The 17,461-nt window shown below is 40.4% G+C and overlaps 1 protein-coding gene across 1 annotated transcript in view; it reads right to left on the bottom strand.

Moving 5' to 3' along the window:
- Positions 1–3,381: 3,381 nt before the first annotated feature.
- The window catches only part of SLC17A8 (solute carrier family 17 member 8), a 30,790-nt gene continuing 16,710 nt past the window's right edge, over positions 3,382–17,461 (bottom strand). The window contains exons 4-12 of the mRNA XM_086470640.1: positions 16,415–16,529; positions 15,856–15,943; positions 13,219–13,305; positions 12,177–12,316; positions 10,483–10,632; positions 8,092–8,224; positions 6,691–6,801; positions 4,345–4,472; positions 3,382–3,720 (exon numbers count right to left, since the gene is read on the bottom strand). Coding sequence (XP_086326766.1) covers positions 3,382–3,720; positions 4,345–4,472; positions 6,691–6,801; positions 8,092–8,224; positions 10,483–10,632; positions 12,177–12,316; positions 13,219–13,305; positions 15,856–15,943; positions 16,415–16,529 — 1,291 coding nt within the window. The remainder of the gene's footprint in view (positions 3,721–4,344; positions 4,473–6,690; positions 6,802–8,091; positions 8,225–10,482; positions 10,633–12,176; positions 12,317–13,218; positions 13,306–15,855; positions 15,944–16,414; positions 16,530–17,461) is intronic.

A 17,461-nucleotide genomic window follows, 5' to 3' on the forward strand; every position in this document is an offset into this window, starting at 1 on the left:
GGCACCCAGAAAACATCAGGTGTCAAGGAAATAAAAGCTGTAGCTTTCTTTGGTAAGGAAGACCAGTAGGTAACACTACCAAACAACATATACCTAGGACTTACCATCCTACTTTTTCTTTCCTCAGACTTCAATTAATATTCTGTGTTCTATCTATTCTACCATTTCACGATATGGAGAGCTGACTCTTCCTCATTTCATATCTTTTCCAATATAATCCAAATTTTGGTTCCTTCTGCAATCAGAAAGCCATTTTCAAATCAGACTCTGAGTGTATGAGCACTCTTATATTTGAAAATATGCAAAAGCTATTTTGGACATGGGGACAGAAAAAAATGCAAATAATGCCATAAATGAAGTTTAATCAAGCTAGTATTTCTCCTTAGAATATACCATTTGAGTTACTCTCATCTGGTAGTGTTAGTGTGACTTTTTTTAAGTCAGGTTGGTATATGCCAGCTGTTTGCCTGATTGTTTAAATGTTCCAAATTCTAGCATATTTCAAGAAGACAATTTTAGCAGAAACACCCTCAGTGATTGCGCTCCGACAGCCTTTTCTTGTTGGATCAGGCTGCAGATAGAAACAGCCAGCAAAAATGGAGTTACAAAGCCTGTTGGCTTTATTCTTGGTTATACAGTATTGTGGAAGCCACTGTGTAGCTCAAGGAGCTGATAAAGTAACAAAGATTTCCAGGAATGAAAACTAACTTCCAACCAGTGATGACGTTTACACTCCTGAACAATTTAAATAGATGAAAAGGAAAGGGAGAAAGGCAGCACAAACATCTGAATGCAATTGTCTGGAAAAGCATCGTGGTCTGGACATAACTTCAACTGGTCAGAGATGATATTCTGCCTCTGGAAGCAGTTAGATTTAGAAAAGAAAGAAAATGCTTCTTTTTAAATGCGAAAGCTTGTCCAAATGTTTTTAAAGCATTTCTTTCAGGGCATTAAATAATGCTAAGATGTCAATTGAAGCCAAACTTCCACTGAACTAAATCGGTGCAGTCTGTTTGCAGATACTAGATGATCCTGCTAAACTGAGCTCCTCACTGTATCACATGTCACTTGTGACAGCTGTGGGACATATCTATAACAGTAAGAACCAGCAGCTACATTCACCAGAGAGGCAACTAAGCTCTCATGTGCTGGTTGGACATTTCCCAAACTTTCAGAATGTTTGTACTTCCTTGTCATAACAACAACAATCACTCCCTTAGTTTTCCTCTTAGCAAGACAGGAAAGTTACCCTTTATCATTACTGAAAAAATTATGCTGCTTCTCACAAAACTTTACTGTTTCTAGAATAGTCCATTGTCTGGTCTTCTCTTTCTTCTCTGCCAGGTTATTATTCTTATATTATTCTTACATTAAATCTTTTCATAATATGATTTTCCCTGTTAAGAGATCCTGTAGTAACTACATGCATGCTAGAGGATTGGAGAGGGAGGAGGAAGCCATTTGATTTGTGCACGTGCAAAGAAGGGGCCCCTCTCTTTTGTAAGTTGTGCTGGACATTGCAAAACAATTTGACAGCAGCTGGTCCAGCTTTTGAGATAGAGGGTGAGGACATTTGACTCCAGCTTCTTCCACTTAAGTCCCCAAATGTTGACTATAACCTGCAAGAAAAAGTATATTTTCTTCTCCTGTCAGTGGAATAAGCAACTCTAGTCTAAACTAAAGTTTAGAATTTAGAAAAAAATATTCTGCTGCACCATAACAATAGCCCTATCATTAAATTATCTGCTGATACCAATTAAGAAGTCTTCACTGTAGTCAAATTAGGCATGCATCCATTCAACTCACTTTACTTCTTATCCTTGTATAGTTGTAGATTGGATTTTGCTGGGTAGAAAAGGAACCAGAGACATGAAAAGAGAATCAGCTAACTTCCTGGTCTTCATGTTTAATTACATTTGTAGGGAAGATAAATCATCCATGGATTCAAATGAATGTACAAGTGTAATGCCACTCATGGTATTCAATCGCATTTCAACAAAATAGCAAAATGCAGGTTAGAAATGTTCAGATGTCCTGTGCATCACAGTGGCTATTTATGGTACATGAGAACAATAATACTGAAACATCACAAAGCACATCATAGGCTAGACAGGATAGTTTCACTTGAATTTAATGAGGCAGTAATCATAATGAAAGACAAATTAAATCACAGCTTACTGAAATTCTCGATTCTGAAAAGAGTATTAATGCCGCAGTGAGTCTCTTAGTTGCAGCTAACTGCTTGAGATGATACAGCATGCTCCGCTGACTGATTCTAAAAATGGCAGGAAAAGGCTAAAGCCACTTTATACTGTCAAGCACATACCAATGGCAAAAGAATATTACTTTGAGATATACTCTGCTAACTCTCAAATGGTACAGTACTTCATTTGTAGCAACAGCAAGACTGAGGCATTGAAAAGTTACAGATCCAGAACTAAAGGCTTTACTCATGTAAGTAAGCTCATTCACCTAAATGAGGACTGTTGGGGTTAAGGCCAGGAAATCTATCAGTATAATACTAGAAAAATATATTTAAATTACTTCACAATAATGAATTGAGTGAGAAACCTAATCCAAACAGGACTAAGATTTCCTTTCATAAAGATTATTAATTTTGCATCACTAACGATGATTTTGTTTTCAAAATTATTTCATGCCAGCACAAAATCTGGGTGGGGTGAGGTGAGTGGGGAATCTCACAAGTATCCATTTTATTGCCTTATCCAGATTCTGTGGGCTATGTGTATAAAGCAGACTGTCAATCAGTTTAAAGGAACAGTTGAAGCAACTGTGCCATCTCCGCTAGGTGTTCCTCTTCCTGTTGTTGAGTGACCATTAGGAATTGATTACAGCTTATGGCCATAAAACTGCTTTTCTTTCAGCATGAGCTTGCAGTTTGACATGGGTTAAACAGCTCAAATGCCAACCTACAGGAATTCTAAAATGGCAAAGCAAGGCCACTCAGGCCAGACTTTCATGCCACTGGAGCCCCAGTAATCACATATATCACTGTGGATCCACCATCTGATATGACCTTGTCCTTTGTTCATGCGGGAAGACGAGGGCACTCCTTGCTCCTGCAGTCATAGGCTTACACCAGGCAGGAGTCCTGCCAGGGCTGGTCATCTAACAGGTACAGGAACTCCTCCCAAGGGGGTATGATGCCTGAGCTAGGATTTAGTATCATTTCTCTGAGTCCCATCTTTGTTAGCCCTCTTCCATACTGTTAGCAGGGAACTACCACCCCTTGTATCTAGCCACATGGCCAGATGTTACACGATTGAATAAGAAAATAAATATGGATACCAGATGATTTAGGGCAGCTAGGCAGGAGGAGGGATGGGAGTAGCTGTTATACAAACCTTACAATTTCAAGTATTATGACAAATCTTGAAAATTTCCATTTTCATAATGGTAAGAAGTCTGTTCTTCCATGTCTTGAGTTCCTTGCTTTTGCTTTCTCCATTCCCTTCTCTGTACTTCCCTGTTTTGATTGGTAGCACCGTACATTTTCTTTGGACTTACAAAAGTTTCATTGTTCATCTCTGTTTCTGCAGCTAGTTCATCCTGATCAATTATGCCACATTTCTCTTCACTGAGGTTTTCAGGGTCAGCCCATTCCTGCTTCTCCCCAGAAGCAAAGATAGCATAGAATATCACTCCACTGTAATGCACCAGAGCTGCGATCAGAAAGACATTTTGCCATTCTTCCCGGGTCTGAAAGAATGGTACAGGTCTCATTAAGTTTGCAGTAAAAAGAAATATTACTCTGAATTAGATTATGAATTAGCACATATTGAACAATGACCGTGATCACTGATTCCTGATGTTACAGATAGAACAATTTATCAGAGTCATTGTGAAGATTTTTTTTTTCATAACAATGGTCAATAAAATAAAACATGAGATTTTTTTTTTTTTTTTATTTCTCACAGTGAAGTTTCTCTCTTGTATGTGAAATATTCATGGAGTTTGAAATGCAGGGATTTCTCTAACAACTAAGTTAATCTTATTGTAGATCAGTGATTGCTTAGGAACCCGACCAGGGATGTGTTGTAGAGGAGTTTCCCAAGCCCTGTAAGCATTACCTAGTAGTATGGAGATGTTGCAGAGGCCCAGCCTCAGGTGATATAAAATAATATCTCCCTTCACAGATAATTAGTTTATAATAGTCAAGAATCTCGCCTCTATGATATTGTAAAAGTGAATGTTTAAAACAAACGACAACAGAAAACAGCTGCAGAGATCGATGATGAAATGGAGTTCCCAGGAAGCTTCGCAATGTCTTAACTTTTGTTGCATTACCTAATCCTTTTCCTAGAAAACATGGAGAAATGTTACCTTATGTTTCGTCATTGCACCAACAATGAGTGGGCACACCATGCCTGACAGTGTTCCCACACCATTGGAGATCCCCATCAGAATGCTGGCGTAGCGCGGGGCGATGTCCAAGTGATTCACGTTGAATCCTACAACAAATGAGAGACAACAGTCAACTATACATCTTTGCGCTACCAGGCCATCAGGGCTTTTGACAGCTGTTATGGCTGAAGAAACCTGAAAAATGCAGGAAATTCCATTACCATTTATATGAGAAAGAAGGAGAATATTTTCTTGGTGATGAAGGTGGAAGATATGTCGCAACTCTTTATTCTTATGTCGCAACTCTATTCTTTTTCGAAACCTCTTTTTTCCCCACCTATTGAGATCTTGTTGTATTGAAAATACAGTTTGTTTTGGAGTTCTTTAAAGTATCTGTGTTCCCCATCCTCTCATACTGAAACAATGCACTTAGAAAACATTTTTAATTAAGGAATGAATGCCTCATGTTTGTCAAATATCTGATGCCTTTTTATTTAGATATTAGTGGGTTTTAATACATGTTTTCTGGTACTTTAGCAGATTAACGACATGATAAAAAAAAAAAAAAAAACAAAACATAAACCAGTAGGAAAAATAATTACCCTTACTGTAGCATATGTTCTGGGTACATGTTTTATTAAGAAATAAAAACAAATAGTAAAAATCAGCTCAGATAACCACTTTGCTTTAGGTAATGAAAACTAGTCATAGGAGCTATGGATGAGCACAAGAAAGGATGATGAATTCCAAGTCCAGGGGATTAAATACAGTAGAAAGTTGAGTACTAGGAAAGTCCTGCAATAAAAATTGATTGATAGAAGTGGCCTGCTATGCAAGAACCTTGTTAATGAGTAGCTGTCCTGGTTTGAGCTAAAGCACAACTAATTCTGTTCAGTGATTGTACTTTTCAGTTAAGTGTCTTCTGAGTAACTCTACTTTCTGAAGTTGGCTGCATGTTTTTCCAGACAGCATCCACTTCTAGTAGTGACAGCACTCAATATTTACAGTTACTACCAAGGAATGGGATGCAGAAAGTCTCCTGCTTATACTTGCTCCTATAGCAACCAAGGTCACTGCTAAGTCTTGTGCCCCATTTTGGGGTCCTGAAAGTGAAAAGAGTCACAAGCACGTAAAAATGTCACAGTGCAGGGAGGAGCGAACTGGACAGGTAACCCAAAACTGACCAGCTTAAGTATTCCATCCCATAAGTGTCATATTCAGTATAAAGCTGAGCGATCACAAGGGTCAATCTCTCTTCTTTGATGGTCAATATCCGAGGAGGACTCGGTCCATTCTTCTGTCTTCGATCCCGATCCGTGCATCTCTGAATGCGGTTCCTGAATCCATCTCCTGGATCTGGTTCCCATCTGCTGCTGAGTCCAGCTTGGGATTTCCCCAGTGTCAACCCTGCAGCATCAGTGATGATGAATGGTCAGCAGGGTGGCAGGGTGCAAGTTGGGTTCCGTGTTGGTTTTGTTTATATTTCATTATTTTTCTTATTATCTTTCCTTTTATCGTTATTGTTTCATTAAAGCTATTCTAGTTTTCTTTTCCAAACCGTAAAGTCTCTTTCCCTTGTTCTCTCTCCCTTCCCCTTCTGGGAGGGGAAAGGGGTTAATAAAGAGCGTCTGTCATTCGCTAGTGGCCGGCCCAGCGTCAGCCTTGGACAGTAGCAAAACCACTTCCCATCTGCACAATCCTGGAACAACTGAAGACCAACGGTTACTTTGCTGGTCAATTTTGCTCAATAGATCCATCTTCTTGGCAGTCTGCTAGCTGCTGGCCTTCCATCTTCATAACAAAATGGATTAACAACAATGGTACTGGTGGAGCTACAAAAGTCAGTCTGAGACTGGTGAGACTCATAAAAGCTTTAGAAATATCTGTTCTGGAGAAGGGCTAGTTATAGGGTACACCAGAGAGAGGACTGATCTAGAAAGCAGAAACTGGCAGCTAGGGCTGGGAGCAGGGTTGCAACTGATAGCCTTTGAACAACTATTCATTCCAGAGTATTCATTCCAGATACTATTTATGGAAGAAGAAAAGGTGGCTGACACTGTGAAAGTATATTAGAAAATAACAGCACAAAGTTTATGTAAGCTGGAATCAGTAAAGACTAGGTTCTTTCAGTTTCATGTCCTATGTGCAATGCATTTCATAGATATTGAAGCAGATTATTTCTGATATGGGAAGAAACCGGGAATGCCCCATAACAGCCACACTAAGAGCAAAGAGAATAATAGAAGCGATGACAGTAACATCAGTGAGGATAACAACATCGCTTTTATCACTAATAGTAAAGCCAATAGTAAAATTAATTCTTACCTGAAATTGCAAAGCCACTGAAGCCTACTGCTAACACCAGAAAGGAAATAGCCACACCTTTTGTATGAGAATAACCAACCACCAAAAGCAGGGTTGCTTCCATCCCAAATCCTTCAAATGAAACACATGGTAATAAATTGCATTTAAATTACTATTGGTCACAGAGATACTAAGCTCTAGCCAGAATAGCAACCTAAAATGAGACAAAATTCTTTCATATCTTGTAGTTATTCTTGAACATACTTGGCAGCTTTGAGGATTGACAGAAATATTTGAGTATTTATTGTTTGAGAATATACTTTTTTCTCCTCATCACTGTGTAAATGATTCAAGCACTTGGTGAAGTTAACTCACTGGGCAGTACTGGAAAACAAGGAGAATATGACGCTGTGCAAAGCACTGAATAATTCACAAACACACAAGCATGATAGGGAAAGGAGAAAAATACTTCTTGCCTTCAATTTCTCAGGGTTGTAGTGATGTGAGATGTTCTTGGCAATTGGAACAATGAGCATTTTTCAGACAAGTGTGCCACCAACACAATAGGGCATCCCTGAGCATCACAGGGAACTTTCAGTCTCTGCCATTACTGCAAATTAGCTTTTTCAAGTACGTAACATTACAATTCTTCTGTTTATTTTTTTCTGAATGACACTATAAATATGCCCTGAAAATACAATAAATCTGAGAAGCCTTTGTGAAGATGCATAGCCAAGCTGCATGGTACTTCTGACTGCCGGCATCTTTTTTGGGCAGCCTGTGCCGTCCATAAATAATGCAAGCCAAGAACTGGCAGAGGACAGCGACTCCACAGGTTATCTGGCCTGAAATTTTTGCTCTAATTTAGTATTTTCCTTACACGTAGACATCATTGATTTTTCAGTTCAGTGACTGAACTGGAAATAAATTATTTTGTGCTAAGTAAAAGTGAGTCCATCCATCCCCCACCTTTCTTTTACCCAATGCTTCCGTCCTAAACTTGCCGGTGGGTTCTGCTGGGAGAGAACATGGCCAACATGGGAACGTGGCTAGTTGCTGCAAGGCTGTATCCACTAGGAAAGTCTCTCCAGCACCACACAGTACATGGTTAGCTTTATCTGTACGAAATTGCATGATGAGGCCTATTTCATCACACCACTCTTCAGGGCTGGTTCTTATTATCCTTCTAATTATCAACCAGGCTTCTTGCCTCCTCCATTTTTAAAAGCATACTCACATGAGTAAGGATTTATACCATGAGACTATATAACATCAGCTCTCCATTAAATGTTTCAGTTTAACTAGCTGAAAACACAATCTGAAGTAATCTATGTCATTACAGTTAAATACGGACCAAACTATGATACCTGCACCGACAGCAGCACACAACTGAAATACTGTATTTTCAGAATTCAATAGTACCTCCACAATTCATGACCTTCCTTACAGCGGTGGTGGTTAAAATCTTCCTGCTCCGTAAGAAGTCAGCTAGTTGGCCTCCAATGGGTACGATGATTGTCATGACCATGTGAGGAACTGCTGACAAAAGGCCAACCTGCAATTAGACAAATTAATGCTTACTGCTCACGTCCTCCCTCAGGATTTAGGGGGAAGACAACAGGAACCATACCTTTTCTTCACCTCTTCCCCACCCCCCTCCTGCTGTTGGACACATTTTTATCCTGCATCCTTGTGTGGGAGGGTTGCAGACCTGTCCTCCAACAGAACCTGCAACCAAGACCTGGGTGACCTTAGGATGGAGACTCCACAACCTCTCTTGGCAGTGTCAGTCACCCTCAGACTAAAAAAGTATTTCCTGATGTTCATATGGGACCTTCTGTGTTTCTGAATGTGCCGATTGCCTCTGGTCCTGTCACTGGACACTACTGACAATAGCCTGGCTCCGTCTTCTTTACACTCTCCCTTCAGGTATTTGTACACACTCATGAGATCCCTCTGAAACGTCTCCAGATTAAACAGCCCCAGCTCTCAGCCTTTCCTCATAGGACCTGGAGAGGCTGCAGATCCTTAATAATCTTTGAGGACCTTCATTGGACTCTCTCCAGTGCATCCATGTCTCTCTGGTACTAGGGAGCCCAGAACTGGAAACACTACTCTAGATAAGGACTCATCAGAGCTGTGGTGGGATGAAAAATCACCTTCCTCTACCTGCTGGCAATACTTTGCCTAGTGCAGCGTGGGATACTATTCACCTCCTTTAATGCAAGGGCACGCTGCTGGTTGAACCCCTGTTCAACCTGGTGTTGCCCAGGATGCCCAGGTCCTTTTCTGCAAAGCTGCTTTCCAGCTGGGTGGCCCTCCAGCATGTACTGGTGCATGGTCTTGCTGCTCCCCAGGTGCAAGACTCTGCACATCCCCTTGTTAAACTTAATGAGGTTCCTGTCAGCACATTTCTCCAGCCTGTTAAGGTCCCTCTGGATGGCAGCACAACCTTCTGGCATATCAGCCTCTCCTCTCAGTTTTGTGTCATTTGCAAACTTGCTGAGGGTACACTCTGCCCCATCTAGATCCTTAATGAAGATCTTAAACAGGATCAGACCCAGTATTGACCCCTGGGGTACACCGCTAGTTTCTGGCCTCCAACTAGTGTTCATGCTACTGATCACCACCCTCTGGGCCTGGCCATTCAGCCAATTTTCAATCCACCTCACTCTCTGCTCAACCAGCCCATATGTCAACACCTTGTCTGTGAGGATCTTAACGGGAGACTGTGTCAAAGGCCTTACTGAAGTCTAGGTAGACAATATCAAATGCTCTCCCCTTGTCTACCAGGCCAGTCACTTCATCATAGAATTTTATCAAGTTGGTCAGGTTTGACTTCCCCTTGGTAAGTTTTCTGCCAAAGAGTTATTACTGTTCCTGCTAGCTCTGGTACTTTTCCCAGATATGCAAAAGGACAGTTTTGTGGAGTTTTAGTGATCAGCATGTCACCTTCTAGAAGCTTTTCTTTGAAGAAGTAATTTAGTGAGAAGTTTGAGTTTATTTTCTAGGATGTGCAACCTCCTTACATTGACACTGAGTCAGTTTTACACTAGTTTTTAACTAATGAGGTACACAGAGGTGCAACTCTAACATTTATGAAAGGCAATTCAAAATAAACAAGCCTATTTTGTCTTAATTGCCCTGCTCTTCACCTCCATGCTGCACTTGGCCATTCAGAGTGTCATTGCTACGATAACAACATTGCAGAACTCAGGCACACTGGTGCTCCCAGACCACACAGATAATGATGATGATTGTTGACAGTTCGCAGGATTACACTTGCTCGAAAGTAATTTACAATATAGCAAGTAGGGTTTTTTAAAGGAACATTGAGCAAACATTTCTGGAACAAATATGCTAAAGTTCTCATTCATTCTCTGAAGATGAAGTGTAACAATACTGGCATTAATGAAGTGGTAGTGGCAGGTAACAGCAATTTGTAAAGAATTTGACCCCTCATTGTCAATGAAAAACAATTAAATAAAAAAAAAAAAGGATAAAAAATACCTGTCAAGTAATGCTAAACTGCCAGCACTAAAAAAAATGTGCATTTCTATTTACTTACTTTTTGTTTTCATAACGCGTGGGTTTTTTAACTAACTCTTTCCCAAAACAACTTTTCTGGTTCTTTCCTTTTGCTAATAATTTGATGCAAGCAAGCTTTTATTTCTATCAGATGACTAGAAGGATGTCATACCAATTACTGAACATAATCTATTGTAGCGACTCCAGAGAGATCTGGGAATCTTCAAGCACTCTGCATCTCCTAGGGTGAGGTCTGAAGGTCACTGCTTCATCTCAGGCATTTACCTTGCTTATCGCAAACCCAAAGACTTCTTCAAAGTAAGCAGGCTGACTTATAAGGAGCAGATAAAAGGTCCAACTTCTGCAAAAGTTTGCCACAATGATTGCATAAACCGGCATTGAAGTGAAAAATCTCTTCCAGGGAGTACTAAATTTCTAGGAAAAAATAAAAAAATTAAAAAATGAAGGCTTTTTTGAGTAGGCAGAAGGCAGAATAAAAAGACCAAAGATACTAAAGTATCTTTTAGTATCAGGACTATCCAATACAATGCATCTGATTTACACTGCAAATCTCCTCCAATGCAAATGAAAGACATCTACTGGATTAGTGGCAAAAGACAAATAGAGAAATTCTGTCAGCATAGTTAGGATTTTTAAGATGACTACTATTATTGTTCTACTTACTGAAATTACACAAGGCCTTCAGGAATCCTGCTAGTGGTATAACAGGATCAATAACAGAATCAAAGAAAACTAAAAGGAAACCCTTGTGCCATTCCCCACTTTTTGGCATGATGTGGTTTAAGACATTCCACTGAAAGGACTGTGAAAAAAGGGTTATCCAAGCTAAGAAATATGTGCTGGCGCAGAAACAGGTAGCCACCTGCTCCAACAAAATTTATTTCATTCAGCAAAAAAAAAGTCTGCGGTAGACTATTTAATTTCTGTAACTTGCTTTTGGCATTTCCAGTTTCTATTTATGCCTCAATACTCCATACACCAGGAACAAAAAACGCATATAATATTAATCTAATCAGAAGCTGAAATATGTAACCATGGCAATATACATTGACATTCTCTCTTTTTTTTTTTTTCCAAATGGTAGTTGTGTTCTACAAACAACTGTATGCCTGCGGTGTGTGAACACATGGTGGTGGCACTAGTGTCCTCTGCAGTAAAACCACTGTACAGCAAGAGGAAAACCATGACCTAGAACAAGCGTGTGTCTTCAGCCAAGACCCGAGTGACTTAAGGAGCATGCCCAAAGGAGAGTTTCATACTTTATACTCTCACCGAGGTTGTCACACAGAATATGTAGAGAAAAAGAGTTTGGAGTTATTTTGCTCCAGAATATTATAGAGTAAAAAACAAGAAGGAACAGTGTATCAAGAAACAGCTTTGGTTTTCACTACTAGCAGAAAAAAATTATCTAAGAAAATGGAGAGAAGTTTGATGGGGAAAATTGTTTTATTTTTTTCAGGATCTTCCAGGCTCCTCTCAGAGAGAGAAGTCTCAAGACAATGAGACAAGCTGCTGTGAGAGTGAGCAGGGCAGAAACTCTGTCCTTAAGCTTTCAGAATTTCCATCATTCTTAATAAGAGCTCAAAAGGCAGAAGGATAATTTAACATCTGCAGCCAGTTTCTTATTTAGCTATGTCCAGTACTATTTTTTTAGAACAAACATGATAGTTACTCAAAAGCAGGAGATCGAAGTGTGTTGTTTCCCCTCTCTCTCTCTCCACTCCTTTCCCTCCCTAGGTTAGGTAGGGTCTATAAGCCAAGAGCTGAAACAGCACTGTGTGTTTTGCCTGTAGCTGAACTCATCCTGTCCAGCTGCATCAACCTGATCCTGTAATTTTCATAAACCAAAAAGTCCCTAAACACCAAAAGCAAATATTTCTGCTGCTCTTATGCAGCTAATAGTATCCATCCAGTCATACGTGCTCTCAAATTACAAACAAAACCCCTTTTTTACTTACACTTGCGCTAGCTAAGCTGGAACCTTCTCCAATGCTTGTTTCTATATATATCTTTTCTTCATTGGTTATTGTTGGATGTGCAGCAGGACTCTCATAGGCATGAAGCAGCCAGAACATGTACCAAACAATCCCAAACATCCCTGCAGAGGCAGGAAAAGAAAAGCTTGGTTTTAAAAGCCAGTAAAGCCACACTTCAGTATCTGCAGGCCTTGAGGCTTGTTTCAAGAGTCAATTAAACCAAATCTGCATAGAAAATATGCCCAGGTAAGTAAGAAAATAACACAACTAACTCTGTGTATATTGTACGCTTGCTTGCAAAGCATTTGAACATTTTGTCACTTGTATTACGTGACATGCATGAGACAGACAAAAGGAAGAAGCAAAGCTTTATGTGTGACTTGGGGAAGGAAAAAAAGCAGACTCGTCATTACATAGTCACAATCTGAGTAAAAGAACTTCACAATCAGCTTGCAATGGCAAATCTTGTGGTGTTCTCTGTGTCTCCAGAGGAAACAGCAAAAACCCATCTTAACTGGGTTGCTGATGTGCGAGGCCGGGTTTGAGACAGCTCTGTCACGTACTGTAGTGGGAAGCATGGGACATTACAGCACAGCCACAAGTGCTGCAATGGGACCACTTTGCCTCTGAAACCTTCTGCCCTGAGACCTCTGCTGCATGCTGCCCTCCCTGGGTAAAAGCAGTGCATTCAGCTCCCCATCAGCAGCACATGCCATTAGCATGTGCTCCGGGACACGTACCACGTGAGTGTTTGTGCTACAGAGCAACCTTTGCAACTGCATCCAACCCTGTCACTGGGCAACCATGGGCTGTATCCTGGTCATTCCAATTTTGAAATATTTATAACAGATGATTACAAAATAAAAGCTTTCAGAAGTTGCAATAAGCAGGGAGTAAATTGAACACCCATTTGCAACATCTTCATTCTCCAAAACAACTTTGATCCATATTTGTTCTACAGGTTTAGCAAAACTGCTGGCAGTACCAGTCTAGTCACAGAGATCCTTTATGTTAAGCAACTCACCATAAATATAAAAGACTGATGACCATCCTATATACTGTACCAGCACACCTGCCAGTGGCATGGCAACCACTGCACCTGCATAAGACCCTGAGGAGAAAAGAGGATTAAGGAAACATGTCAGCTATGACAGACAAGCCCAGCCTCCAGTACCAACTGGCCCAAATTTTAAAAGCCTTCTTGGTGTCCAGGAATCCTGATGGTTGCAGATCTGCTGGGAGGCCCTTGTCATGGCTTTAGACCCGTGATCCCACAAGTGCTGTTAGTGGGGGGGGTGTTCAGACCAACCCTGAGTCTGTTTAACTATGTTTAGTTCATACCAGCAGCATGAACAAGCAGCTGGAATAAGTAGTCAGAAGTTGACAAGGGGGAGGTGGGGGGGGGGGCCCGGAAGGATTAAAAAAAAGTGTTCTGTGCCAAGGTTTCTGGTTGGGAAATATATCATACTGGTGAAATATATTTCTGAGTGACTTGGAGAAAGAGATGAGTATTTAAGTGCTTGGAAAAGAGTTTCCGTGAAGACCCTGGGTAGAATTTATGCAATCTGGACAGCTGGGTTCAATGCAAGACTGCGCCAGTGGCTTCACATACGAAAGCGTTGCTTTACATTTTTCCAGGAAATGAGATACTTGTATTTTTAAGAGTGTAGCATACTTTGTTAATGAACATTTGGTAATGCTTTATTTCCTCCCAAATACTTCTCTGCAGTGGTTCACAGTGACCCTTCTCCCTCATCTCTGTGCAATTCATTTTTCCTACAGCAATAGCAAAGCCCCAGGCAAGAATATAGTCGGAGAAAGCAGGAAACATGGGGTTTCCAAATTTTTCCACTGTCCCTATGCAGCTTTCAAGTGCAAGAATCAGTGACCTGTAGCCACTAAAATGGATGCTGGGCTGCAGGTTGCATCTTTCTCTACCCAGTGCTAGGATTTCAATGAAAGACCATTGAGGGTGGAGAGGTTTCTATTTTGGTTTTTTCTTCTACAGAAAATGAAAACACCTAAATAATCACTAAATCCTGGAGTCATCTGCAGTAAAAATAGAATTCCTATAATATGAAAAGCTGCTTTTTTCCCCTCACTTCACTCCTTTTATCCTTTCCTCTGCATTTTAGTGCTGTATTTTCCCTAACATTTCAGTTCCACTGACAATGGATGGACCATTTTTTCCTCTGACTTTTGCATTTTCTATTGAATATTCTTTCTCACATACATTCATCTACAATTTGTGTTTATTTTCACTGTTTTCTCTTCTACCTTTCCCAACTGCTTACTCTTCAAAGTCCTACTATTTATGATTTTTCTCCACTGTTACTAGATATTCACTCACCATTCCAGTTCACCTGTTACAGATGGGAAGGGACACACCGAATACAGATAATGAGGATGTCTTAGAGGGAAATGACAGAGTGGGGTAACAAGCAATGCCTTTTCTTTCACTGCAATGCAAGCGCATTTGAAATTTGGTTTCCAAGAACCATTCCTGCCCTGTACTCTTCATATCTGAACTTTTCAGGGTAAAAAAGCAGAGGGAGTACATTGGGACTATGTCTTAGCTTCCTTGCATTTAGCCATCTACTCAAATCCAGCCTGCAGCTGGTAAGAAGATACTAACATTCACACTTTCCCTGGAGTTACGAGCTAACTGAAGATTGCAGGGTTATCAAAAGAAGTTGAAGACAGTAGATAGGAGAGTGTATGAGGAGTGGACAGCTCAAACTAGACCTGGGAAAGGGCCAGATAGGTGTGACACTTACAGTGGTATTTTCTGACAAGAAACTGTGGTAGCACAGAGCGATCTGTGGCAAAAAATGCTACCTGGAGGATGGGATTGAAAGTGGAAACCCCCCTTTTTTTTTTTTTTAATTTTCATTAGTGTGGCTGTAAGCAAAACAAGGGTAACTTCCTTGAAGAACAAGGTGTAAAATATGAGTATTTTTCCCGCTCACTGCTTCACAACACAGTTTAAGGCTCTTGCCAGAGACTAGAAACATTCCAAAGGGAATGAGTGAGTTTGATTTCTCCAATCTTTCCCCCAGGTTCCTCTCCCCAAAGTCTTCTGAAATTTCCCCCAAGGCACAATCTTGCACAATTTCATCTGAAATTTCCCACAATCTTCCAGAAGGCCAGCTGTCAGCATTGGAAAGGGAAGCAGGGAAGAGAGCAAAGTACAAGACTGATCATAACTCAAAACAGAGTGAAGCAAAACAGCCGGTGTCAACAAGTTACATCATCTCCACTGAAATATGTTACAGAGCAACTAGCCTAAGGTACTCGAATCTTTTAAGATAGTTTTTTTACATGCATGCTTGTTTAGAAGGGTAAATTCAATGTCTGTAATAAATGGAATCCCTAAGGATGGAACAAATGGGAAAAAAAAAGATATGTTTTCTCATATTTGACACCTCTAGATCCATTTTAGTTTACTATGAGAGCTGTTCTGAGGGTTGGCTTTAAATGATATAACGGTGACACATTAAACAAAAAGACTCCCAGGTCCCTGAGCTCAGAGTTCAAACTGAATGGGTATGTGGGCAGGTGCAAAGGGCAGAGGGTTTGCATTTCTCTTTCAAATCATGAAGTAAATAAAATAGCTAATAGAAATATGTACTTACATAAAATTATAAGCCTATGAACTTACCACAGAATGATGTGGTGGCCAACCTGCTTCTCTCCAGCGGAGGAGCCCACTTACTCCACATCCCGTGGCAGGCTGGGTAGGTGACGCCCTGGCAGACATTTCACACATCATATCATTTGCTTTCACTGTATTTCTACTTCAGGCATTTGCTGATACTGTCCAAACTGTCTAGCTGTGTGTCACCATCGAATGATGTAGGAAGTTTCAGGTAAGCCCAGAATAGCTCTGTGGTTCGGGTATGAAGATGTCAAACTAATTTGGATAATCACTTAAATGGTAATGTGTTCTGGGGTAAAAATGGTCTTTGGTACATGCAGTGAATGGCAAAAGTAAACTGAAGTAGATTGAACTGCAGCACCAGAAACCCAAGCTCTTTATTACTTTAAGTAAACTTTAAAATATAAACAAGTATAATTAAAAAACTGTCATCCTAAATATGAGTAGCAAGCAAAAACGCAGATTGGTCAAAAAATTTGACCAAAAGTTCTTACGATTTTTTAGAACCAAATCTCCAAAAACAAATGATGCATGAAAGAATCAAAATGGTGAGTGTTCCTACCTCTACCAGACCTTGCAGAATCCTTACAAACATCACACAGCCATAATGCACTCTGGCTGCAGAAGGGATGAACATGTTCAGTGTAGATGTTAGAAAGATAGCTGCACCAAACACCCTGTGGAAAAAAGCAGCATGAAAGGAATATAGTTATTGTCTACTTTTCAGAAGCGACGTTGCTCCTGGCTACTGTCACAGAGCCAGTTTTGCATATCACAATATCACCAACATAAATACTTGTAAAATCTTCTTATTGGGAAAAGGAGATAAATCCCCATATGGTCAATGCATTTTCTTGTCTGAATGGAACAGAAGTTTTATACGTACTTGAACAAAGGTGCTGTATTTTTCTTTGCGTCCAGCACCATGTTGGTACTGGAGGCTAAGCTGTATATGTGAGTCCTGAACTGAAAGAAGCATTCCTATAGTGGAAAGTACTTAAATTCTGTTATATCAATAAGGTTTAACTTAAATCAGGTAAAGTCTGGTTTACGTGCCTCTCTGAACATGGGTGTGTGTTGGTTAGTTCCACAGCTGTACAACATAGCTGCTTAAGATCAACTCCTTTCCAACGTCACTTCTCTAAATAACAGCTATAAGTCTCCTTTGTCACTATGACATAGAAGTGGCATTTCTACAAGACAACTTCTGTGAAAAACATGATATAAACATTTTGTTACTCTGCTTGGGAAGAGCACTTGCTGCAGCTGGGCACAAGTCAGACAAGGCTCTAAACGCACCTGGGGCCTGAAGCCTTTGGGAAGCAACATCCCAAATGTTAGTACCCATTAGAGAAACAGGCAGCAGAAACCTCTGTGTAGTAGTAATGGATCCAAGCAGCATCCTTGAAAGTCCAGGCCACTCAGAGGTCCCGGGGTAGCACTCAATGCTATGTCTGCCTTACTCGCCGGTCTGCGGGACCTTTTACCAGTACAGACATGGGTTTTCCTGTGTTTAACTGAAGAGTGGTGCACATTTACCACCCTGTGTCAATAATAAACAACAGTGACACTAGACATGAAAGACAAGTGGGCCACAGGGCAGTCATTT

This window comes from Leptosomus discolor, chromosome 1 (genome assembly GCF_034619465.1).
Source record: "Leptosomus discolor isolate bLepDis1 chromosome 1, bLepDis1.hap2, whole genome shotgun sequence".
NCBI classification, from domain to species: domain Eukaryota; kingdom Metazoa; phylum Chordata; class Aves; order Leptosomiformes; family Leptosomidae; genus Leptosomus; species Leptosomus discolor.